This window comes from Eurytemora carolleeae, unplaced genomic scaffold (genome assembly GCF_000591075.1).
Source record: "Eurytemora carolleeae unplaced genomic scaffold, Eaff_2.0 scaffold603, whole genome shotgun sequence".
Classification (NCBI taxonomy): domain Eukaryota; kingdom Metazoa; phylum Arthropoda; class Copepoda; order Calanoida; family Temoridae; genus Eurytemora; species Eurytemora carolleeae.
The window spans coordinates 148,809-176,212 of NW_019396807.1; the positions used below are offsets into that span (position 1 = coordinate 148,809).

At 32.8% G+C, this 27,404-nt stretch overlaps 3 protein-coding genes across 6 annotated transcripts; 1 reads left to right on the top strand and 2 right to left on the bottom strand.

The window, feature by feature from the left end:
* Window positions 1-1,452: 1,452 nt before the first annotated feature.
* On the bottom strand, window positions 1,453-8,659 carry LOC111708885 (pancreatic lipase-related protein 2). Its single transcript, XM_023482393.1, has 10 exons — window positions 8,480-8,659; window positions 7,619-7,714; window positions 7,295-7,356; window positions 5,939-6,020; window positions 5,795-5,847; window positions 3,478-3,585; window positions 3,006-3,118; window positions 2,268-2,398; window positions 1,955-2,119; window positions 1,453-1,578 (listed from the first exon to the last, which is right to left on the bottom strand). The coding sequence occupies exons 1-10, from the start codon at window positions 8,629-8,631 to the stop codon at window positions 1,500-1,502; spliced, it is 1,041 nt and encodes a 346-aa protein (XP_023338161.1). The 5' UTR covers window positions 8,632-8,659; the 3' UTR covers window positions 1,453-1,499.
* On the top strand, window positions 6,918-27,404 carry LOC111708884 (DNA-binding protein Ewg). 4 transcript variants are annotated; one of them, XM_023482388.1, is made up of 16 exons: window positions 6,918-6,930; window positions 7,591-7,595; window positions 16,908-16,960; window positions 18,325-18,434; window positions 18,772-18,874; window positions 20,033-20,157; window positions 20,539-20,625; window positions 21,146-21,232; window positions 21,553-21,645; window positions 22,870-23,028; window positions 23,141-23,266; window positions 23,863-23,979; window positions 24,689-24,803; window positions 25,127-25,233; window positions 25,479-25,592; window positions 26,099-27,404. In XM_023482388.1, the coding sequence occupies exons 3-16, from the start codon at window positions 16,930-16,932 to the stop codon at window positions 26,162-26,164; spliced, it is 1,440 nt and encodes a 479-aa protein (XP_023338156.1). In that variant the 5' UTR covers window positions 6,918-6,930; window positions 7,591-7,595; window positions 16,908-16,929; the 3' UTR covers window positions 26,165-27,404. The 4 variants fall into 4 exon arrangements, with proteins under 4 accessions (XP_023338156.1, XP_023338157.1, XP_023338159.1 ...); XM_023482389.1 differs by having other exon boundaries at window positions 23,863-23,973; XM_023482391.1 differs by having other exon boundaries at window positions 18,772-18,862.
* LOC111708886 (elongin-B) lies at window positions 13,884-15,084 on the bottom strand. The gene is made up of 4 exons (XM_023482394.1): window positions 14,902-15,084; window positions 14,597-14,687; window positions 14,218-14,348; window positions 13,884-14,010 (listed from the first exon to the last, which is right to left on the bottom strand). Exons 1-3 carry the CDS (start codon window positions 15,050-15,052, stop codon window positions 14,240-14,242), a joined length of 351 nt encoding a protein of 116 aa, XP_023338162.1. The 5' UTR covers window positions 15,053-15,084; the 3' UTR covers window positions 13,884-14,010; window positions 14,218-14,239.

A 27,404-nucleotide genomic window follows, 5' to 3' on the forward strand; every position in this document is an offset into this window, starting at 1 on the left:
CCTCAGCTTATAATCCTCATGAATACAATACCCATCAGCTTATGTATATACTGAGATCCAAACTGCTATTAAAAGTTTCATCAATTTTTAAGATTGGGTCGACTTTAAAGTGTTGCAACGCCTTGGTCTTTTATTTTGCCAACCTAATTCACAAATATTATTCCGTAGCCATAGACATGTACATTTGAAAACTATAAAGCATTGTTATTTATCGTTAGTTTTTAAAAATACTGATTTTTACGTGAAAACTTGCAACCTTTGGATAACTGTGTAAGATCCTCATGAATATTCACAATATCCCTCAGCTTATATACTGCTCATGAATATTTACAATACCCCTCAGCTTATATACTGCTCATGAATATTCACAATACCCCTCAGCTCATATACTGCTCATGAATATTCACAATACCCTTCAGCTTGAATACTGCTTATGAATATTCACAATACCCCTCAGCTCATATACTGCTCATGAATATTCACAATACCCCTCAGCTCATATAATGCTCATGAATATTCACAATACCCTCAGCTTATATACTCCTCATAAATGTTCACATTACCCCACAGTTGATAATGATCATAAATGCTCACAATACCCATCAGCTTATATACTCCTCACAAATATTCATAATACCTATTAGCTTATATACTCCTAATAGATGCTCACAATACCCCTTCAGCTTATATTCCTCATAAATATTCACAATACCTCTCAGCTTATATACTCCTCATAAATGTTCACATTACCCCTCAGTTGATAATCATCATGAATGCTCAGTGCTCACAATACCCCTCAGCTTATATACTCCTCATAAATGTTCACATTACCCCTCAGTTGATAATCTCTCATGAATGTTCACTATATCCCTGGGCTCATAATCCTCATGAATGTTCACAATACCCCTCAGCTTTATTCCTCACTAATGTTCATAATACTCCTCAGCTTATAATCCTCATGATTGCTCACAATACCCCTAAGCTTATATTCCACATTAATGTTCACAATAACCCTCAGCTTATAATCCTTTAATAAGTGTTTAAAGACAAAAATGATTCTTCTGAATTTTACATAAATATTTACCTTGGTACTAATTAAAGTAAAAAATCAAGACTCGAAGAGATGCATTCAAGCCTAGAGTTTTTGAGCTACAGCCTTGAAACTTTGCATGCAGGCGCGGAAATACTCCAAGATTTATGACGTAAAATTTTAAAGCTGCAGGTCGAAATACTTTTTGAGTTATTAAAGATTGAAGTTGAGGAGGTAGAATATGTGGAAGCTTAAGCCTGTGTATAATTGCACCCCGCGACCCCTAGGTTTATGTATGTAGAGCAATCCGACTGGAACAGCAGAGATTCTATATGTTCTAGCTCCTCAACAGATTTCGGTAGTGTGCCTTCATTTTTGAAGCAAAAAAATGTTCAAGTCGCCAGCTCTCATGGTTAATAAGGTTATGGTCTAGATATTTATTAGAACATCTTTATATAATCTTCATAAATCAACATGCTCCTCCATCTTCACCTAGAGCATGAGGGGATTCTCCTCTAACATTAAACATATATCTCCCCTCGACACCCCTAAATATCAAGCAAAGTTAGTACAAGTAAAAAAAAATATACTTAAAAGGAACGGAAGCGTAATTTTAAATGACCCTACATGGAATAGATTCCAATGCCCGATTTACAACGGTACCCTTGAAATCTTAATCTGATTAAAACGTGAAAGATAACATTTATTTTTGTGAACTTCTTCATAAAGCACGAAATGCGAGAGTTACTTGCACAAAAAACCACACATGAAAATAAACCAGTGAAAGAAACAAAACATAGATATTTAATTTATGCTTTATCAGACAAAGATTTTACGGGTTCTGTTTAAATCGGGCGTTGTAATCCTTGCCCTGGAGGGTCACTTGAAATTACGCTTACAGTCCCTTTCAGATCAATATCAAACCTTGTAATCCCAGCCCCCATAACAGCAGTGGTGCTATCACAGCAGGATCCAGCCAGGAAATCTTCCCAAGTAGGACACAGCCAGGACAAGAACTGTTTTCCTTCTACCAAACTTAGTACACTCTCCATATAGTAGATGTTAGCACGTCCATGACTGCATCCACCCCTAAAACACAAAACTTGCAAAAGAACAACCATTAAAAAAACATTTAACTTGATTATTTTTTCTATATCACAATCAACTTTTTAAATCATATTCACAATTGAAACAATTGAAACAAAGATTTCAGTCATTATCTAGAATATTGACTTACAAGATTAGGTCGTTGATGTTGCTGTTGCTGCATTCTCCAACAACACAGATATCTGTACAATCAGGCTGATGTTTACCCCCTGCAGGGTAGAAATCCATATGTCCAATCTGCTTCGGAATAGACAAGCATCCCTGAGCAGTGAGCATAGTAGGTAAGCAAGTAAGATTTATTAGAAATAAATCAAAATCAAAATATCACATAATAATTTTTTCCTAATCATAGAGAATACATCAAAATTAAGGATCATAAAGGGTTAAATAAGATGTAACACAAAACTAATTAATCTAAGATAGAAATTTGTGAACAAGCAGTCACGTCGTGAGTAGAGGTGAGTAGCTGGTTTAACTAATTCTTATCCAAGACTGTTTACAAATCTCATTGGTTAAAAAGAACTTCTAAGGCACTTCATCATTCTAATAATTTTTCATGGTTTCTAAATACTTTACAAAAATTTTACAAACCTTCTCAACTTAAACCAAATTTTAAAAGATCCATTTCTTGTTCAAAAATCTCAGTTAAGCAGTACTTCCAATTATGGGGGGGGGGGGGGTATAAATTAAAACTGTGCTGATATGTTCTTCAGTTAAATACTGGGATTTGAGAACAAACATTTTCAATGTTTAGACAGTAATGTTTAATTTTGTATCTGAATAATATATGGATGAGCGTGTTTCAACTGCAACTTGTATCTAGATATTGCACAATGAAACAGAAAAGATCATGCTTGAGCAATTGTACCTCCCAGATCATTCCACTGTTAGTATGAATAACATCAACAAAATCAGCATCCTCCTTGTCAAGACGGTCATTTTTGGTGGCAAAATCAAAAGCAGGTTGAGCTGGATCCAAGCCTGGGCAGAGTAATAAGTAAGAGACCAGATTTGATGATTAGCGAGTAATGTTTTAACTCCGCAGACGTGGTTCAACTATTTCTCTTCAGCCTTGAACTGGCACAATTATGCGGTTTAGCTACCAATTAATCACTGTACATAAAATCTTGTCCCAGTATTAATGAAAACCTTGTCCAATCATTGAAGTCTTTCAATGACTAACACTCAGAATTACCTCGATATAAACTCGAATCCGATCTTTAAAATTAAATATTACTTCGTAAATACTTACACACTTTAAATAGTCGTCTCAAAAGTATCATCATTGGTGGGTGATCCTGTATTCAAAATCTAAGAATAGATAAAATCTTCAATTTTACCTGTGATTCTAGGTAGTTTTTTTCCGGTCAACTCCTGATATTTCTTCCCAATAAAACCAGACACGTGTGCACCAAGACTGTGTCCGATTACATGAAGCTTATCAGCACCTAGGAGCATATATGGAGCTTATCAGCACCTTGGAGCATATATGGAGCTTATCAGCACCTTGGAGCATATATGGAGTTTATCAGAACCTAGGAGCATATATGGAGCTTATCAGCACCTAGGAGCATATATGGAGCTTATCAGCACCTAGGAGCATATATGGAGCTTATCAGTACCTAGGAGCATAAATGGAACCTAGGAGCATATATGGAGCTTATCAGCACCTAGGAGCATATATGGAGCTTATCAGCACCTAGGAGCATATATGGAGCTTATCAGTACCTAGGAGCATAAATGGAGCTTATCAGCACCTAGGAGAATATATGGAGCTTATATGGTACTTATCAGCGCCGAGGAGCATATATGGAGCTTATCAGTACCTAGCAGTATATATGGATCTTATCAGCACTTGGAGCACACATAGAGCTTATCAGCACCTAGGAGCATATATGGAGCTTATCACCTCCTAGGAGCATATATATGTAGCTTATCAGCACCTAGGAGCATACATGAAGCTTATCAGCACCTGGGAGATTATATGGAGCTTATCAGCACCTAGGAACATACATGGAGCTTATCAACACCTAGGAACATTTCTAGCACTGAGTGATAATAATGGGCCAAATCAGCAAAGTTATCTATTTCAAGACGAGTAGAACAAAACTTCACCATAAATTTATAAAAAATGGCTAAAACTATATATTCAAACAATAAATGTCAATTTTAAACTAATAATAAAGTGTGAGAATTAGTTTTTGATGACTCTTGATTTCATTTTCGAAAATATCCCTATTTTGAAACAATTACCGGAATTCATATCAATGTTAATTTTTTAGCGTTTATGCACTTACGTAACAAAACAATATTTTTTGATAAGGTAAAATTTAAACAAAATAGAAAATAAAAACAAACTGTTCTTTTATCTATATATAAATTTGGCTTGTCTGTCTGTTTGTTTATTTGTTTGTCTGTTTGTATCCAATAAACGTCAAAACGGTTGAACCGATCGGGCCCAAATTTTTTGTGGGACATCTCAGGACCCCAGGGAAGGTTTATGAATGATTGAAATTTTAAATATTTGTCTCCATCAAAATTCGATCTTCATTAAATTTTTTAAAATTTTGAAAATCCACGAAATTTTTGTGAAAATCCGCGAATTATTTTTGTTTTGTTTTACGATGTACACAAAGAGAACATGTTCACAATTAATTTAGAAGATGGGCGCGAAGCGCCCTCTAAGGCTAGTACTTTAAAAATCATTACAGCATTGAGTAATCCAAATATTAATATCTTTTTTTCTTACAATATAGATTTAACTATAAATGCGGGAAACTGTTTGTTTAAAATTCTTGAAAATAAATCATCGATATTCTCTTATTTAACAGATAAAATGTGGATAAATTCTAGAAAGAATTCAGAAGTTAATTTAGTCTTCATAAGATAATTTTTGTTTTCAGTGATTTATTTTGAAGTTATGAAATTGAGTTTTGTTTTGAATTGCGAAGTATACTCAAAAATGGGAAAGTGGGGTTTGTCTCGAAAACGCGACATTGTTTTAAATTCAACCTTTCAGGTCAGGATATGTTCGAAACCTGACATTGTCATAGATAAAGATAGATTGTGCATAAGACGACATTTTTCATCTTGAAAGATATAAATGTACAGAGATGTTTTATAGATATTCCTATTATATAGATTAACTAGGTCGGTTATGAACATTGGCTGTTCTTATGTCATTGAGTACTTGTAGTGTACATGAGTTCTGTAAAGAGAAATTTAAGTTAGTTTAGTCCTTCTCATGTCCTTCTTCAGTTCTCGTCAATATGATATTTTTAAAAAATGTATTTATTTTCAAGGATCGGACACTTAAAAAAAATGATATTGAAAGGACGAGGATTTCGATGTGGTTCGGACGAGAAAATGATGAGAATGTGGTTCGGACTAGAGATTGATGTGGTTGGCCTTCCTCCCCTCGCTGTACACTGTTCACTATACAGTTAGGAAGTTTTCATTTGGAAAATTTTACAAACATTGATAAATTAAGAAATTGTTAGGAATATAGTCTAATAAATTGCATAATACATTTCATAAAAAATTGTCTAATATACTGTCTCCTGATTGAATTGTCTTAATTCGCTAAAAGATTATCAAAATTAATTTTCAATAAATTATATAATAAATCTTTGAATAAATTTTTTTCTAAATCTAAACCTGCAATGTCAACAATGATTTTGATAAGATTAGCAGTGTGCTCTCCAACAAATCTAAAGTTGAAAAAAATATTTTTTTCTGTCTAAAATGCTTTTTCAAACAAAGAACAAAGTGAATTAATAAATAAGACATTAACCTATTTACCTTGTCCTACCCGCAGCACCAAAATAATCATACCACTGAGCTAACTTCCCCCAGTCCACAGTAAAGATATTATAGTCTCCAACTATTATAAGGAAGGTTAAAAAACTTTTTTTTTTGCATGTTACAAAAAACAATTTGATTTTATTATACAATTTACTTTAATGATTAAAAAAAAATATTATAATCAGAAAGACAATTACAAACCCAGTTCAGATGTAAGTAATTAAACTAATTTTCCCTTTATCATTTCTTTTTCATGATCATTGAGACAAAGAAAAAACACACTGTCAATGTATTTTTATACTTTAGAGAACAATAATATTAAACCATAGATATACAAGCAGGGAGTAAGGAATAGAAGGGAGATATAACTGACGCGGTTCGCCCTACCATATGATTATAAATGCTTTGCAGACGGGCACTCCATTTGTATAAGAAATATACAAAATAGGTTATTGTATACGCGGTAGTTGTACATCAGACAAATATTTCTTTTACAAATGGAGTACCCGTCTGCAAAGCAAAGCGTCAGTTATATCTCCCTCCTTACTCCCTGTATACAGGAGAATAGATCGCTAATGCAGACTGTAAAGCTGAAAATTGTACAACCATGAACTCGTAATTTAAAAAAGGTCATTGAATACGTTCTACTTCGCGAGGTCAATCTGTGAAGTATTTTTTTCTTATTTTTTATGATAAATTTTTCACATCCTGGAATTGTTAAGACAGTTTAAGTTTTAAGTTTAATCTGGGTATTAAACGAACTATATTACAAAGGAACATTATTACTCGTGTAAAACTGTAATTCCAAAATCTCTACATCTCTTCAACCTGATTGTTTCACTGCTTGATATACAGGGTGTCCCACGAAACATGACAGTTAGTGAATGGTTTATAATGTCTTCTTCCATAATTTGTTAAGTTGTTTGATACCAAAGAAAATAATAAAAAGTATTGTATGGGAGTCATCTTAGAGTAAAATTCATTTCTAAGTAAAATATATTTGAGTGAAAGATTTTTTAAACTAAATAAACTTTAAAAGGTCTTTTACATCTAGAATACAGTATATGGAAGAAGACATTCAAATCTATTCACAAACTGTCATGTTTCGTGAGACACCCTGTAGCAGACTTCACAGGTTAAAAACTATTAAGCATTTGATTATATCTTTAGCTTTTAACAGTAATTTACTAAATTCTCATAAATTTTTTTGGAAGAGCTTGAAAATTTTGAACAACTGCTTGAAACTTGCACAAATGAAAATTTTATGCTTTTTATTAAAAAAGATGGTTTCGACTTGTGAATAAAAATTACAAATTGAATGACTTCTTGTTTATTTTGATAACTATTAATTACCTTTATGAAAATTTTCAACAAAACCACGAGCAAAGTCCAGACCATTGGAAGTATATCCATGACTAGAAATATCAAAATATATCCATGACTAGAAATATCAAAATATATCCATGACTAGAAATATCAAAATATATCCATAACTAGAAATATCAAAATATATCCATGACTAGAAATATCAAAATATATCCACGACTAGTAATTACAAAATATATCCACGACTAGAAATATCAAAATATATCCATGGACTAGAAATAACAAAATATATCCACGACTAGTAATTACAAAATATATCCAAGAAGAGGTGTAATTATTTTACCCATTTACCTAAATACTAGGGTAGGATGAGAAGGATTGAATCCTGCACTCTCAATGGATCCTTGATCAATACCAATCTCTTTAGGATTATCAATCCCATTACTCCTGGATTAGATTAACATTTCATAAATTCAAAGATCCATTTGAATCTACGGTATTCTTTGTTTGAATATTTTGCAGGTAACTACATTTCAACTTTATCGGAAATTGAAAAAAAACCTTTTTAATATGAAAAACTTCAAGGATATTCATTATTCATCAACTATATATCAATTATTAGATAATTTTGTATATTTGCAATTGAGTTGTCGCATTCGATAACATAATTATTGAAGTTTTACATATATGTAAACAAATAACTTTTGCCCCCCATTCAAAACTGACGAGTGTAAAGTTTTCGTTCAGATATTTAACTTTTAATTGATTAAATAAACAGAACTCGCATTGTGTATATTATGTTTGTCGTTTTTTAGATAAACGTCTCAGAGATGATTTTCTTGATTTTTCTGTTATTTCATGTTGAAAAGTAAACCCCGTGGATAAAAAATAGAAATAAAACGTTTGAGTCTAATTCTTCTAACTGTTTCTAACTAAAATTTACCATTTAAGATAAATTATAGATTATAAATTATCTTTATCAAATTTCACCCGAGCCTGCGTACAGGGTTAGCCAAAAAGGATGAGACTGTAATGACGACTTAAAATTATATCAAACAAAATGTTGAATTTAGTCTTCAAACTTTAAAAACTTCACGTAATTTTAAAATAATTTCTGACAAGTATCTGTTGGGAACCACGATTTTAAGAAAAATGCTGAATAAGTTCCGCACAGTCGTCTCATTCTTTTTGAAAAATCCTATATTTTTAAACCTAGTATAAAGGAAGAAATGAACGTCTTCTTCGCTTGGCTCTCGACCCTGTCCTGCGGTCAGGAATTCATCATGCTTCACGCCAACTTCAAGTTTAGCTCCTAGGACTGCTGAGCAGCTGAATAAAAAAGCAACATAGATTGCGGGCGCCATTCTCAAGCACTAATTTGTTTTTTTAAAAATCTTCTTATCTTAAGAAAATAAAAATACTTGTATGGTTAAACAATTAAGTCAAGTTTAGGGTGTTTATATCTTAAAATTTTTATTTTTATTTTCACTTATAAATCAAATGTAAATTATAGTTAATCGAAAAGAATTTGATCGGTTTGAATTTTTTATCAACATCCAATTATTGATATTTATGTTCGTAGTCGATAATGAACTTTATCATTTTATTACCCAAGGCCTCTTACACAATAAATATTATCGTTCAACTCATCCTTATCCTTAGATACAAAATAACGGAACTTTTAACTACTGCAGCTAGTAGTCTATAATCTGAGAGTTAAACGCATTTTTTCGATCTGATTTGATTAACAGATTTCTCATTAGTAAAATTCCTACAAGGAATTGGAGAATTCAACGTTATCCGTGAAATTATATATTTTAGGTTTATTTCTAGTTTTACTATCATAAACTTAGCTGTCCTTTATTTATAGAAATAAGCTAATCAAATTTTTTGTCGGATTAAGAATTTTACAATCTTTAAAAGGTAAGTATCTACAGGGTGTCCCACATCAAATTAGAACGTGTCGTCAATGGGTAAAAATTACAATTTGGAGGACAAATCAGAAAATTTAAGAAGAATGAATCATTTTGAAAACTTAACTAAGGCTAATAGAATTTTTTTCCAGAAATGCTAGATTTTTCGAGTATTCTGTGCGTATTTTGGCGTTAAAAATTGGAGATAATCTAATATGATGTGAGACGCTCTCTAAGAAAAGGCCTTGATTAAAAAACACCTTGCACGAAATGGTGTGGAATTATACAAAAGAGTGAAAATCTGTTAGCCCAGAACTTTGTGTAATATATCGTTAATCATGAACACTTAATCTCCAGTTTAGGTATACTTCTATGATCTGAATTTGAGGAAAAATGTTCGACCTCTTTATTTAGTTATCCCTGCAAGGTATGACCACCACGGGATATCGAAGAGGAGACAAAACAATCTGTTGGTCTGCATAGCTGTCTATCAATGCTTGATCCCCGAGATTCACAACACTTAAGTTCCGATCCTTCAGGACTGATTCGTAAAAAATAAGGATTAAATATTTAACCTGCCAACTCTTCATTTTATTCATGTGAACTACATGAACTACATACAGAGCGTCCCATATCATATTAGATTGCCTCCAATCTTTAACACCAAAATAAACCCTTAATACTCGAAAAACTTATCATTTTCCGCAAGAAAATTCATATATAAGCCTTATGTTATTTTTCAAAATGATTCATTCTAATGAAATTTTCTTATTATAGTCCCGAAAATCGTAATTTAGACACGTTCTCGGTCTAATATGATGTGGGACACCCTGTATATACAAATAATGTAATCTACATTCTACATATATATTAACAGTAATCTCTGTTGTACAGGGTGTCTCAATAAACATAAGAATTGAGAGACGACATGAATATCGCCTTGATTTCCGATAACTGATAATTGACAAAAAGTGAAGCAAAAAAGATTGAAAGTTGTGTAACCCTTTAATGACCCTTTAATGACCCTTTAAGAATTACCCCATTTAAAATCTTCCTCAACTAAGCTTTTGGTGTGTTCTGCAGTATACTGACCGAAAAAATAGTAGCGTTTAGTAGAGAGTGTAATGAGCTTTCCAAAATGTGGTCTACCTCCCTAGAAACCAGCGACGTCGTGCGACCAGTCCCATTAGGTCGATATAGGTCAGGTTAGGTCGGGTTACGTCAGATTACCAAACTGGTCGAAACATGACCAGTCCCCCAGGTCATGTTTGGTCAGTTTAGGTCGGGTTAGGTCGAGTTACCTAACTGGTCTCTGTGAGGGTAGTGGGGAATTGAAAAATAAAATATTGAATAAATGTTGATAGAACAGTTTCAACAAGTTGGTTGTAGTTAGGGTAGTTTAAAATAAAAATAAATTCTTGAAAAAATGTTGATTTATAGATTTCAAAAAGTCAGAGGTAGTGAGGGTAGTGGGGAATTGAAAATAAAATTCTTGAATAAATGTTGATAAAAAAGTTTCAACAAGTCTGTGGTAGTGAGGGTAGTGGGGAATTGAAAAAAAAATTTTCAAGAATTTTATTTTTATTTTTAAAACTACCCTCACTACCACCGACTTGTTGAAACTTTTTTATAAACATTTATTCAATAATTTTTTTAATTTGAAAACTACCCTCACTACCACTGACTTTTCAAAATCTTAATTTCAACATTTATTACTTTTTTTTCAATTTCAAACTACCATCACTTCCAAGACAAAAAACTTAAGCAAGTCTTAAAGAAAAAAAAGAGGCAATTTAAAGATTTTCAAAGTTGAATTTGAATTTTACAAAAAAATTCAGCTATTTTTCAGCAAAAAAGGCAGTTTATACGTTCACGGTCAGAAGGGTGGTCATGGTGTGATACGAGGGGGGGCAGGGGTAGTGACGAGTGGGCTGGGGGTAAGGGTAACAACAACAGAAGGACAGTTATGGTGTGAATGTAATACCAGGGGGGAATGTTAAAGTGTAGCAGTACTAATAGAATTAATTAGGCACTGTTCAGTGGTTAATAAATAAATGACTTGTTTAATCATTTGGACGTCAAAAGTTTAGTCATTTGAACGTCAAAAATTTAGTCACTTTGGACGTCCAAATGACCAAACTTTTGACGTCCAAATGACTAAATTTTTGACGTTCAAATGACTAAACTTTTGACGTCCAAATGATCTTGCGTTAAACGTCCTCAACACCTAAAATATGACGTCGGCGGACGTCGCACTGGTAATTATTGACGTCCCCATGACGACCTTAGGACGTCCTCTGGTTTCTAGGGCTTCTTTGTATCTTTGAAATTGACGAAAATGTTAAACATTGAACAGTTATATTCATTTTTAATATACTGGAATCTGGATAAACTTACTAATATCTCTGTCAATTTTTAAGGTGATACCATTTTGAAAATCCCGAGACTAGTAGTTTTCGGTGTTAAATGTTTAACTGTGATTACTACAAAATTATGTAAACGAAATTATCCTGCTTGGAACAAGATATAGAAGTAGTCAGTTAATTTCCATTTTTTTGGGACACCCTGCATGTGCAATCATATCTCATGAGTCCCTTGACCAATCTGTCTTAAACTTTGATCAGGACACTCGGTAAGACGAGTACGACCATGGGAATGATTTTAGCTTGGTTTAATAATTTTATGTTGAGCGGGTTAACTTAACCAAGGGAAATTAAGCTTCAAGGCAAAGCTGGGTTCCCAAGCTAGTTATCTGTCCTATCGTTAATATTCAGCATTTTGAAAATTTAATGTTTAAAGATTGCATTTTATTTAAACAGTATCTTGCTAAGCGGTCAAGTAAATTCTTTGATCTAAAAATACTTTCTACAATTCCGTCCAACTTTCTTGCGTTTGTGTTAATTTTTTTGAGAATCTTCAATTTAAACCTAATAGAACCCAACAAATGCAATTGATTATTGCATTGAGTTAAAAAATATTAATTTAAACTTTGGTAGTGGCATACAATAAACTGAACTTCACTAACATTTCAGTCTAAAATGCTAAGAAAATTAAATTTAATTTTTCATTTTATAATATTCATTCAAATACATGACAGCATGTTAACCATATAAAACTCTGGCATAGGAAGACGACTTTCAAACTCCTGGTCTGCTTTAACTAAATATGAGTACACATTAAAAATCATCTTACTAAAAAGCTTTTTCCTAAATAAATACATAAATAAAAATACATATTTCGAGGAAACCAAGGTTGTATAATAAGGTTGGTTAATCTTGATGCGCTCCAATGTTCGGAAACCAAGGTTGTATAATAAGGTTGGTTAATCTTGATGCGCTCCAATGTTCGGAAACCAAGGTTGTATAATAAGGTTGGTTAATCTTGATGCGCTCCAATGTTCGGAAACCAAGGTTGTATAATAAGGTTGGTTAATCTTGATGCGCTCCAATGTTCGGAAACCAAGGTTGTATAATAAGGTTGGTTACTCTTGATGCGGTCCAATGTTCGGAAAATTTTGTCTCTCAAGATAGACAAGACTGATTATAGAGGCGAGAGTGACGTCATATTAGGTTTTATCTATCTTAGCGAGACATTTTCCATACATTGGAGCGCATTGAGAGTAACCAACCTAATTATTCATCCATGACGGAAACTATACCACCATTTACTGAACCATAGAAGGGACAATGATTATAAATTAATTTATTTTACAATCATATTATTCATAATGAGTAATTAGAACAGTCTTACTCAATAATAGTTTACAGTTATTCCATACGCATTTGAGTAATCACGTGACTAGCCGATCAGCTGATGGTTTAGGCAGGTGGAAACTCTACTGCAAAGATAGCAAATATAAAATGGCGATTACTCCCAAATTTAAGAAACTGTGTTGAGTGTTTTTAGTGTTCTGTACGGACCAGATGTGTACAAAGCGTACATTAGACTTAATTAGCGCTTTGTACGTGTAAAAAACATTTTCAAAAGTTTAATACCTAGAGTGTACTGCAGCTAGTTACCGAGGGGACTGAGCAAAGTACAGTAGATGAATACATTTTCAATATATGCAGTACTGATAAGTACAATATATGTACGAAATGTCGCATTAATTCTAAATAAATTAAAGCTGTACATATCTCGCCAGAACAGAACAGAAACAAAATTTCTAAAACTAATTCCTTAGATTTAAATAAAGGCGTTAAATTTTTTTAAAAAGAGAACAAAAAAACTGTTCTTTAAATGTTATTAACGAAAAGAGAAATTAATGAATTTACTAAATAAACTCCTAAAACAAGCTTTGATTGAAAAGCATTTTTTTGGGAGGGATTGGTTGTCTATTTTTTTCAGCCTGAATACTTGATATTTTCCAACTTCAAACAGTGTAAAAAAAAGGCGCGGTGATTTGAAGGGGTATATGTTTTTCACGTTAGCCCCCCCCCCCCCCCACAGGAAGGTTAAGGAAATATTCACAGCTTTGGATGAAGAAAAAGGCAATTAACTTTAACTTATTTTGCTTTTTTGGTGTTTTCCTTACCTAGTTACAAATATTTTGTTATATGTTTTTATTAAAAAAAAACTTGAAATTGTGAGGGGGGAGGATGTTTTCTGGAAAATATATACCCCAGGTGGTTCGACTACAAAAGGAGCAAACAAGAATGGATGTGACAGTATTGTTGAACTGTTGAACACTCGGTGAAAAATGGTTTAAAAACTAAAATTATATTTTGTGTTGAAGGAGACAAGGAGCTCGGAAACCCAGGAACAGAAAAATGGATTGAGATGTATTAATGGAGTCCTGGTCAGTCAATACCAATCTTGAATTCAGATTCTCTGTAAAACAAACATAATTCAATGCAAATTTAAAAAAAGTTTTTAAGCATCAAGATCTTGTAAAAAGTTGGAAATAACAAAATGATGTTATAAGTTAAAATTACAAAAATTGTCTGTCCATTCTAATTCAAGAAATAAAAAATAAAACTTAAGAAAAACTTGAAATATAAATTTTAAAAATTGGGAAAAGAAAAATTATTTTGTTCCCTGAGAAGAAATGTCGAAATATTCAAGCATCGGCTTGAGAAGCACTGTCTTGGCCTGGTTTCATAACATCAGGCAGCTCTGGAGGGTTGGAGTAGGGAGTCTTCTCTAGTTCTTCCCAGCCGTCCTCACCCCTAGATAGAGATAGATATAGATATCTATATAGAGATAGATAAATAGTGGTCAGGAGGGTTGGAGTAGGGAGTCTTCTCTTGTACTTTGTATACATCTAACCCCTAGATAAATTTATGTCCCCCCCCCCCGAAATTCAGTTATTTCCCAAAATAATAAGTAATTTTCCCAAATTCAGCGAAAAAAACCTTCCCTGCCTTCCGAAGAAATATAAACTCTTGCACCATACAATCATCCTTATTTTTGTTACCTAAATGCTAGTCCTACTTCAGCTGGCTGTTGTGCCTTGGCTAGCCCAGATGTTAAACCGTAATCAAACAGACTCTTCTCATCTTCCATAACTAAACAGGAAAACATATTTGATTGTTAACATATTTGAAAACACATGACACCCTAATTTTTCTTGTGAATTGACGACTATAGAAATATTTTCTGTTTACAATATGCGCTAAACAAACAGATAAAAAAGGAGAAAACTTAACATTTTACCCCCAAACTTCGTTTTTTCATTGCGACATAAACTTAAAACTTAAGCTTATCTTTCAAATGTTAGACCTGTATCATCCTTGCTGTATAGCTGTTGATCTGAGGGTCCTTTCTTTGTGATTCCCTCGATCATCTTCTTCAAGTCCAGCACGGTGGTCGTCTCCTTCGCGTCCAGGAAGATGGTGGTCTTCTTCCTACGGACCATCAGAAAAACGTCCATCTTCTCTGAAACAAAACTCGTTAAAATCTTAGAAAACCCGCCCCTCCCCAATTCTTTTCAACACAGCAGCATAAGTGGGTATCCATCTAAACAATGCATATTGCATAACCAACCTTGAATACAGTGAAATGACTACGAATGGGCGGGGGCGGGAGTCCAGATAAAGTTAAGACCATAAAAACAGTTAAGCCCTCAATTTAAAATTTAGTTGTAAATTAGTACTTCTCAGGGGGTTCGTCCTTGTAAACGATTTTTGGACCCCCCCCCCCTCCTATCAATTTTGTTCATGACCACTTATTTTTCAGCAGCAACATTATCATTATTTATTTTACTATTATTTAAAAAAAAATAATTTTAAGGTTGGGTTAGGATAAGAAAATTTCCGGGCCGAGCGCTGCGGCTAGGATAGGCTCGGGGGCCAAGCGCTGCGGCTAGGACAGGCTAGGGGGCCGAGCGCCGCAGCTAGGAGAGGCCAGGGGGCCGGGGGCTGCGGCCACGTGACCAATTATATCGATGTGATACTTATTGATCCATGCACAAAATCGTATAATAGGAAATTAACCTTTTCAGTGGTTCAAAATGCAATTGCAAACGGTTTCAAATAAAAACTAATATTAATTAATTTACAGGATTTCGATGTTTAGTCAATTTTATTTTTTTGCCTAATTATAATTAAATTATATTGGAAGAACTCAATTACGCTAAGCCCAAAAATACACAGTATATTTAAACATGGGTATATTTATAGCGAACGTTTTTTTCCGAAGATGTTCGAAAGAATGAGTTTTTATTTAACGTTGAGATTGAGAAATTGCTACATTTAAATATTTGGTTTGGTCAACATAAATAGATAAACTAGGTCGTCTTTGTTAAACTTTTTATTTGCAAAAAAACATCCTGACTCATCGAAATAAAACAAAGAAAAAACACTGCAAAAAGTAGAGCAATGAAAATCTTTACAGAAATCGAACTTTTTCCCCGCCAAGTATAAATTTTTCATTTTTTATTTTTCATTTTTATGATTTATTCATAAATTTAGAAATTATAAAATAAAAAATGAATTAAGAAAAAAATTAGGATGAGAATACATTTCCTGCAATGAAAAAAAACTTTAACGTCCATAATTGTGAATTTTTTCTTGGTTTAAAGTAGACAGCGTCCCTAACTAATATAAAGATGTTTAGAAAGATAGCTAGCTATCTAAACCCGCCAGCATCACTGCGCTACAAATATCGACCCAAACCTTCTAATAACGGAGAGTCGCCATTTTATTTCATTACCGAAGATAAATTAACTTCTTTAGCCTTTTATTTAAACCAAAAAGGTCATTAAACTCCTTCTTCGGTCCATGGCTAATAATATAAACATGCAGACGGAGTGCGCATTTGCGTATTTCTGTGGAACGCGTAACGCCTGCGCAACCTGGTTCAGAAATGCGCATACGCATGTGCAATCCGGTCAGTTTAGAGTATTTACAGTCATAGTGTACAAATATTGGTTCTAATAATAAACAATTATTATTATTTTATCTTGATGTATTAAAGGTTTAAATAAATATCAACGTATTATTTAGTTAAAATATGGGATTGTTTAAACGTTTGTATATTGAAGGAAATTTCGACTGTCATGCCATGAAAATGTGAATTTCTCAAGTTTTTTATCATAAGAATTGTTGCATTTTTTCGACAATTTTATTTTATTTCCCCCCTTCAATTTCTGTTTAGAATTCTGTATTTTAGCTTTCATGAAACTGATTGAGGAACCCCTTTGAGAAAGATAAAGTTAACTGCTGGAGTATGGAGTATGGAGTGTCGAGGTCGAGTCTTAACAACTTAAAATGTATTTTTTTTTTCAGATAAATTGGCTGTTCTATAATCATGAATGTGGTTAACTCTGGACAGGCATCAGGTATAAATTAAATATAAAATAAGTTAATGGGATAGAAAACGTAATTTCAAGTAATTAATTAACTGAGTGGGAGGTCCAATTAGCTTCTACTACTTTCGACCAGATTAAATTGACCAATTTAGTTAAGTTCGGGAATCCTGTCTGAATTTTTTAAGGAATCTGGATGAAATTTTGTTTATGGACAGCATTGATGTTTGTTTAAAGTAAAATGAAAAAATATTTGTAAAAAATAATATTTCCCCCATTTTCCTATTTTGCCATGTTTTTTAAGCTTTTTCACCAAAAGCCTATTTCAAAGACCAGCCAGGTGTTTTAAACACCTTAAACACCTACTTGTTAGTCAAGAATTTCATTACTAACATCAGAACGAAGTTTATAAAGGTTTTTCAGATCACTTTCCCCCCTGTTTTCCCTCTATTTTATCATATTTTCCCTTTATTTTATCATATATTCTCGCTTTGTTGATATTTTTAGATATTCTGGATTCATGAACTCATTTTTCACGCAGACCTTAATTGGATAGTATTTTTGTCAAACAAAATGAGAAGGGGGGATAAATATTTTCCCCACTTTTTCCATGTTTTTTAAAGCTTTTTACGAAAAAAGTATGATTCAAAGACAAGCTAAGGGTTTTAAACACCTACCTGTAAGCCAAGAATCTCATTACTAACAGCAGAATGAAGTTCAAGGTTTTTTTATTACTTGTGGATAAAGGGAGACAATTTTTTTATAATTTTACTTGAAACAAACACAGATGATGTCCATATACAAAATTTCATATTAATCAAAATATTCATAATATTGGAGTTTTCCGAATACCTTTAGTTTTCATCGATAATCTTTTTTCTAGTAGTTTTTCTTAGCACTAGAAATTCAAGGCGCTTCGCGCCCTTCTTTCTAGGCTTTTAGGGCGCTTCGCGCCCATCTTCTATTTAAATTGTGAACATGTTCTTTTTGTTTACATTTCAAAACAAAGATGAAAAAAGTTTTGTGGATTTTTAAAAAAAAAATCGCGGATTTTAGAAAATTTAAATTTTTTTACAAAATTAAAAACCTCTAAAACACAAATTTTTAAAATTTCAATCATTCATAAACCTTCCCTGGGGTCCCTAGATGTCCCACAAAAAATTTGGGCCCGATCGGTTCAGCCGTTTTGACGTTTATTGGATACAAACAGACAGACAAACAGACAAGCCAAATTTATAGATAGATGTCTCATGTTAAAAATTATATATGGGAGTATATACTTAGAATTAAAATTAACGTAGAATTGTGGGAGAAAAAATGATTTTTTTCAGAGTAGGGGGGGGGGGGGTAGTTTTCATCATAATATATTTCTCATAAATATGAACCTCTATATCTAGGGAGTATAACAATAACAACGATGGGTTCGGGAATAACAGGTTCAACTATGGTTGGACGAGTTCTACCTGCAACCCATATTATTGACGAGGACGATGTAAGTTTAGATGATGTAAGTATATAACAGCCGAATTTTAGTATAACATCTTTTTGGATGATTAGATCAATGTTAGTATGAAAATAGACTTTTAATTTTAAACAGAAAAACTTCAGTGTACACAATGAATTTTAGTACAGTAGACATATTTTTGTTTGAACTGACATATTTTAGTGAAAAAAGACAAAATTATTTTATGTTTAAGTATATATATTTTTTTATTGTGTAATCTGAGCTTAATTAAATTAACACCAAGAAACTCTAAGTTAAGATCAAAATATTAAAATTTGTAGGATATAAGAACACCACCTCTATCGTATTTTTCCTTAATAAAAAAAGTTTGTTTGTTTAGGATGAGGATATGGACGACTGCGGAGACAGTTACGGCGAAGACGACGAAATGCTCGGGGTTAGCGATGTAACCTGTCAGCTGGCTGCCGCAGGTTGGCAAAATGGTGTGCATCCTTTTTTATTTATTTCACAACCAGTACAATATTTAATCATATTTATCCTCCCGCCCCCATTCCTCGATTTCATCGTCCCGCCCCCTTCCCTTGGGGTCAGCCCCCTTCTCCTGGGATTTGGATCCTTAAACTAGAAGTATAATTTTTTTTTCAAGTTTTCTCTTCCGTAAATAGAAAATTTTTATTCAAAGTTCAGTTTAATTTATTCACTTTTTAAAGGAAGTGTCAATTTAATTTTAAATGACCCTTATATAAACATTTGTTGTCTTTTTGATTCCTGAATATATTTTCTTTTAATTATATGTACCACAGCTGTACCCTAAGATACAAATCTTTAATAATGTTTTTTGTTGCTGTCTTTCGGGTAAAGAAACATCCGTTAATGTTTTTAAAAAGCTAGAAATGGTTAATTTATTTTGACAAAACTCCATTTTCTTGATTTAATTCCTCCCCCTTCTTAATCAAGCTCAAAATATTAAAAGTATTTAAATATTTTACTGCTTGGTTGATCAATTATATGTTAGGCTACAAAATTTTTTTTTGTAAAATAAAACATTTTGATGTAGCATAGCATTTAGTTTTATTCATATTTAACTTTATTTTTAGTTGTATGGTTTGTTTTTTAAACTTGTTGTTTTTCACTTTTTTCTCACTTGTTATTTTTGTGTTTTTTTTTTCACCGTTAAGTTAATATCAATTATTAATGTTTAGTAAGTGCTTCTAACATTTTAATTGAGATATATATGTAATTTTCTTTGGCAACCTCGCATCATTGACCTGACTTACATAAAGGTTTTCAAGATCTCATTTATCCTTGCAATCCGGTGTGACGTTAAAAGTCCCCCGGGTTAATATTACACCCGGGGAGTTAGATAATTTTGACACTTTCCCTGCAACATTAAACCATTGATTATTAAAGCATTGATAAACACATGCTGAACGTAAACTGTGTTGTTAAATTAGTTTTTAAAAGTAACAATACTGGAAAAAACAATATTCCGTCTTAAATGTCTTCAAAATATGTAAAAGAATCCATGAAAATATTTTGAAATTTGTTGGTCCAGACCGAAATACAAGAGCCCGGGCATTATCTCGCGCTCTGGCTCTTTTAACATGACTCCGGTATTTTTATGGGTTGGTTGCTTTTAGGACCGGTTGGTGTGGCTGCAGCGGCCGCTATTGCCAGTGCAAAGCGTAAGCGACGCAATCATTCGTTCGAGACAAATCCTTCCATACGCAAGCGTCAAACTACCAGACTGACTAGGAAACTAAAGGTACATCTCTTAAAATGCGTCACGCTTGATTCTGGATATTAATATAAAAAAATATGACAGTTTGCTAGTGTTTCTTAAATTGTCTTTTTTTCTTCATGTTGATTAATCACTGTAAAAATCTATTACAGGGTTTTTATTTTAAAATCATTATTATTCCTCAACAGCATACAAGGAGTGTTAGTAGTATTTTTTGATAAAAATTGATTCTTGTGTAAAAAGGGAGTTAATGTCTGATTTTCTAATCCCCCTCCCCCAACCCCTCCGCTCAAAATATATTTATGCTCATAAACATTATCAAACATTATTTATGTTGTGTCTGGGGCCGACTGGGGGTTCCATGTCGGGTTCCCTTGCAGATTTACTATAGTTTCTTATTTCTAGGCTGTTATTGATGAGTTCTCAGTACGAGTTGGCCAGCAAGCTATTGTACTTGTTACAACCCCAGGGAAAAATACTAATAATTTCAAGGTTTAGAAGTAATTAATTTTTTTGTTTATTGTCTAATAAGTGATTAATATTTTTGTTTTGTCCCTTATTAATAATTCATAGTTGTTTACTTAGTATCCTAGGACTGATGAGAGATGATGATGTAAACATCGCATTTTACCTCAGACTCTGAACATTTTTTACCTTTTCGGATTTTATAGATTATTTAATTATTAAATCTAAATCAATATTTAACTAACTATTATGCATAAAGTTGGAAAAAGTTCTCTTAAAGGTTGTAGAGTGTGAACAAGCTTAGAACATTTACTGGATGGAATTAGCGGAACTCTGTCTGTTAATAATTTTCCAGTTGTGTTTATAAGTTTTAGCTTAGTGAACAATAATGTAGAAAACATTGCACAAAATTGTTACTTTCGACTCTAAACAAGCTTTGAATTAAAAAATAAAATAAAATTAATAATTTTATGACTTTGAGAGAGAAAAATATTACTTCATGAAAAAGGAAAAAAATAACATTTAACATAAAATTTTTTAATTTAAGGTGTTTGGTGCTAAACCATTGGAGGATGTTGTCCGGAGTTTAAAGAACGTTATTATGTCAGAACTTGAGACTGCCCTCTCACAGCAGGTAGGTTGCTAACTTATAATTTCATGTGACGTGGATTTCCTCCCCCCCCCCCCCCTCCTCCTTCTTCTGAAAAAAGAGCAACTCTTGTTACTATCTTTTATATCCTGGTATAGTTTAATCACGGGAGGTTTTTTTTTAGAAGAAGCTAATCCAATATTTTACATACAATCAATCCCCTAAATTTTTAAAAAATATTTTAAAATTTAACATTTCATTAAATGAGTTGCCAGGGGGAAGGGATAGGTATTTTAAGATATATCTTTGTGGTAAAGTAATTCTCATGCATTTATAATATTTAACGAAATTTACAACTTTGTTAGGCTCCCAACCCACCACCTGATGATCCTACCTTACATGAACTTCCTCCAATAGTCATCGAAGGTATTCCTACTCCTGTAGAGAAGATGACCCAGGTAATTTAGGGTTTTAAATTATTCATATCGTTTTTATCTTTGACTTTACTGGTGTACAGGGACAGGGGTCTCTGAAAAAATGTGTTTAAGCTTTTTACCCCACCAAACATCATTCTATTGGTTTGAAAAGTGCTTTCAGTATGTAAAATCTAACCTAATGTGGGTCGATTAAACATTTTTCTCTAGAATTTTCGAAAATGTGCTCGGTCCTATTTCCAAAGATGTTATCAATGTTTTCAAAATAACTCAAAACGTCTTTTTTTCGTCATTTATATTAAAAGATCCTCAATTCTATCATTGAAAAGGCGCAATTTTTTCTTTGCTGTCGTATAAAACGTAAAAATTTGATCATAATTTCAATTTGTTTGAAAACCTTTGGAAAAAAGACCGATCACTATTATGCCTACTTTTGAAGGTTAAAACGACATTTCAGAGAAAAATGATTTTTCGACGACTTCCTCATTAATTGTAACTACTAGAAGCACTATTAAACACGAAACAAAAAAAACCTAAAAAGCCTAAACACACTTTTTTCAGAGACACTGTCTGTAAATGTTTTAAAAATTGCCCACCGGTTCCAGAGACTTTAGATACTCTTGAGGGGAAACATATCAAAAATTAGATATCAAAGGGTTTTGTTTTTCAACCATAATAATTTTTATCCAAAAGTTCATTCATATATTCTTAAAAAACTTAACTTTTTTGTCCCTGTTCACGGAGTATAACCTATTTAAACATACTAAACATGATTTTTAAAAGATGAAAAATTATACCTCTTGATCTTGAGATATTGAGTTATTCTTGAGTATTAGTGTTGCCTGTTGATGTGTAATTAAATAATAATCGATATAGAAGGTTTAGTAGAAGTCATAACTAAAATAGATCATGTTGCGTATTTTCTCGAGGTCGGGTAATTGTTGATCATTTCATTTATCAGAGCTGGGAATTTTAGAATGGTGGATATCGAGATCAATGCTTGATCCTCTCTTTTTCTTAATCTCGAGACTAATCTAATCTTGTACTTGTATCCCTGAAAAGTGTATAAAATTCAACCAATCAGAGTCGCGTATCAGAAGCTAGGAAATTCTAAGTTTTGTGCGCCATTTAAGATTATTATATAGAAACGGGAGGGATTCTCTAATTTTGAAAACCGGTTTTTGATCATAAACGGGAGGGACTCTCTAATTGACGGTATTGAATTTTTAAAAACTTTTTTTTACATAGGCACAGTTGAGAGCATTTATTCCTTTAATGCTGAAGTTCAGCACTGGACGCGGCAAACCAGGCTGGGGAAAGGAGAGCACTAAACCCCCCTGGTGGCCAAAACATGTACCATGGGCAAATGTTCGTATGGATGCTAGAAACGACGATGAAAAAACTAAGGTATTAAAATTGGCCCTACTTTGATTTGATTTGATGCTATCTGACATAAATATTCTAAGTTGAAAACATTATAAAATATAATTTACAAAATCTAATGTTTTTAAATGTGTAGAGTATATCCTGGACGCATGCACTGAGAGATATTGTGATAAACTGCTATAAATACCATGGTAGAGATGACCTGCTTCCTAAGTTTACCGAGGAGGATGATACTAAGAGATCGCCGCAAATAAAAAAGGTTCATTTGTTAAAAATGAAATTATATTTAATATGAATTTCAAAAATTTAAAAGTTCACTTTACCATTTTGTTCTCATTTGAACTCTTTACATTTTTTGATTGACTGATTGAGTCTGGATTAAAAAAGTGCATAATATTGGTCTGTTGACGGTTACTTAAAAGGTACTTATTGACTTCCTTATTTATTGATGGATTAATTTATCGATTGTTGTTGCTAGATTTTTGAGATATGATTAATTAATTAACTGTTTATTGATTTATTGATGTATTGATTTATTGATTTATTGATTTATTGATTTATTGATTTATTGATTTATTGATTTATTGATTTATTGATTTATTGATTTATTGATTTTATTGATTTTATTGATTTTATTGATTTTATTGATTTATTGATATATTGATATATTGACCTGTTGACTTGTTGATTCATAGATTCGTTGATTCGTTAATTCGTCGATTCGTCGATTCGTCGATTCGTCGATTCGTCGATTCGTCAATTTGTCGATTTGTTGGGAGGTTTGGGAGGTTTGTTATGGTTATGTATTGTTTTGGTGTACGTATGACTGATTGATTATTTGATTGATGTATCCAGGTTGGACCATGGTCAGGAGTGGTCCAGACGATAGCTAACGCTGATGGAACAGTTTCTATTGTACATGTTGATCCTAACAATCCGGTCATTACACTTCCAGACGGAACTCAGGCACAGGTACACACCTTGGCAGACAATAAACAATGGAAATCCGACATCAAACACAGATAATTGACAAATAATTGACAATCTGACATTAGGAACGAACAATTGATATCTGACATTAGGAACGGACGATTGACATCTGACATTAGGAACGGACGATTGACATCTGACATTAGGAACGGACGATTGACATCTGTCATTAGGAACGGACGATTGACATCTGACATTAGGCTTAGACAGCAGACAATGGACATTAATACTCAATATCAGTCTCAGACAACAAACAACATACATCAGACTTAGACATTAGATTACAACCGATATCATACTTAGACAATTTACTTCATACTCAGGCAGCAGACAACAGATGCCGACTCTTACAACAAACAATAGACATTGTGCATTAGGCTTAGACAACAGACAGTTTACATACATCAGGTCAAGACAACAGAAATAAAACATTGATATGTTTGGCATATTGGCTTTCTCAATATTGAATTATTTACACTTGTACAGAGTGATCCATATCACATTGGGTCGTTCGTAAATAATCAAAGAGAAAAAAAGTTGTTCTTAACAGAAAATTATGTGCTCTATATATTTTGTACGTTTCTTTTATGAGAACATGCATTCAATGTTGATAGTTGATTATCCACACTTAATTAACGGAAAGTCGCTACAAAGATGGATTCGAATTAAGTTTTAATCTTCTGATTTTTAGATTCAGCTCCATGAGAGCGGTGTTCATACCCTGGCTGAGGTGGCGACCTCTGACGGAAACCACGAGCTACACGCCGAGCAGAGCCATATACTTTTCACAGGGGAGGACGGAAACGGTAGGTTCTTGAAAACTTACGGAAAATTTTCCATTTCTCATGTAAGGACTCTTTAAATCAATTGGGAAAGAGTCTACCGCACTGAATGCTATGTTGTCTATACAGAACAAGGGGGGGTTGACAGGAATTTTTCTCAGATTTGATTTTACCAAAGTTTAAATATAAATCAGGCATATTTTCTTATTTGGTTCGCCTTCTTTCTGTTACAAGATTAGGGGGTGAATTTTGATTGTTGATAAACCCTAATTGTATGTATTAGCGTTATCTAACCGCAAATACTGTTCATATCGTGGAGTTCTGATATTAATTACGACCCTATTTAGCATATCCTGTACAAGTATCCGGACATCAGCTGGTAACTGTACCTGTATCTGCCTCTATGTACCAAACTGTAGTTGCTAATTTACATGCCGGAGACGGTCATGTACAGGTAAATTAATTTCGTATATTGGATTAAAAACAAACAAAGGATATAGTGTGCCTCTGTATAATGACAAAACCTCTTAAACTATTAAATTATTGTCCAAAACTATTCTTATTTAAAATTATTTTTATCAAAAAAGGTTAACATTTTCAAATTTCTTTCTTGCCAATTTGGTTGGAAAAATGTCACAACAATAAATAACCAATAAACCTATGAAATTGCGAGTTTTTCTACATGACTCTTCTTTGTAGGTGCTAGGGAGCCCTATACAGATTGCAGGGGTCAGTGGACCCGTCATTATGAAACAAGAACCTTTAGAACATAAAACTATCACTGTCTCCACAGGGTCATTGTCTAATAGTCAGGTATAAATCAAACTTGGTGACGGTGTATTTTTAAAGAGTAACCCCCCCCCCCCCCACATAAAACTTTCAGTCCATATATTGGCACAGCAACAAAATCTTTTTTAAAACTTAAGAATTTTTTTAACTTAGATGTTCAACCTAGTTCTAGATTTTAAGGTTTGATCCCTAATCCGTATTTTAATCTTGAATCCTTTTAAGACAATCGTGATTCATATTCTTGTCGTGTTCAAGTTAGTCTTAGATTTTAAGATTTGATCCGTAATCCCTATTTGAATCTTAAATCCCTTGAGACAATCCTGATTCACATTCTTGTCATGTTCAAGGTAGTTTAAGATTTTAAGCTTTGATCCGTAATCCCTATTTGAATCTTAAATCCCTTCAGACATTCCTGATTCCCATTCTTGTCATGTTCAAGTTAGTTTTAAGATTTTAAGCTTTGATCCGTAATCCCTATTTGAATCTTAAATCCCCTGAGACAATCCTTATTTATATTCTTGTATATTAAGGTGTCTGTGCTACAGATGAGACGAGTGGAGGATGAACGAGGTGACACTCCTGATACAACCTCATAACAGTTAACCAGCATAGGTGGTCATACCATGTCAATGACATAATGCCATCTCCTTCGTGTTTAGGGACAATGCCAGGAACGTCAAACTGCGTTTTGAAGATTAACTAGAAACTATGATCGCTGCTATGATTTTACATAACTGGGTCAAATTAGGTCACAACATTATATATCTCTTGCTTAAGGCTAAATTACGTGAAAAGGCCATGATGTATACCAAATTTTTCGGAAGTTCATACTTTTCATCAAATTACGAACAAAACATCTTATTCGGAATGATAAATTAAATCACTTTAAAAATTAGGAGCTCATGGACCATCGTAGAATAATACAGATTGCATAGCGATATAAAAGGTTTAGGTAGGTTTTTAAAGAAATCACAATTTTTTAAGTTACCGATTTCATATTTGAAAAGCATTATTACATTAAAAATCTACACATCATATTTCATCAAAGGAACTTTACTTCATTATGTTCTAAAATGAAGGTCCTGGGTCCAGTTCCCCCCCCCCCCCCATACATTACGGCCCTGCTTTATAATGTTATTTTTGCTGTTATTTTTAAATAGACTGACATTTTGTAAATAGATCGTATGAGTCTTAGCCTAGCAAAGTTTTAAGAAATATAAGGTCATCGTTAGGGAATGATTTATAATTTTAAAGTTAGGTGGTAAAATTTCGTAAAGCAGCATTTAAAGAAGAAAATAATCCAATTTACATAAATCTCAACGCTAGAAACCAAAAACTATCTACACATAGTATATTATATTGTAAATTTGTACAATATACACATTGTACATATGTAAAATATGTACAAAAATCTGGTTTGCATTCTGAGAGTGCTCACTGTAGTGTTTTATTTTTATTCCACCACAAACCGTATATAATTGTACATCTAATTTAATCTAATTGTACATCTAATTTTTTTTTTTAAATTACCCCACTCAGTTTTTTGTGGCCCAAAGGGTTATAATAATCTTTAGTCCCATCTGTAATTCGTTGAAAAATCAACCTCACATCAATTTCCCTCAACTGATTGATTAATTAACGTTTATTTCTATATGCATCTACTGCAGTGTATGTTTACTACACATGTCAGTGATGTCAGAGTTCCTTGAGAAAAAAAATAATCTAAAACTGAATGTATGTTTCTTAAGTTATATTTGTGTTGCATTTAAAACATTTGTAAGCTGTTGATTGTTAATTTTCTTGAATTCTGGAAAATATATAATATTATTTATTTGA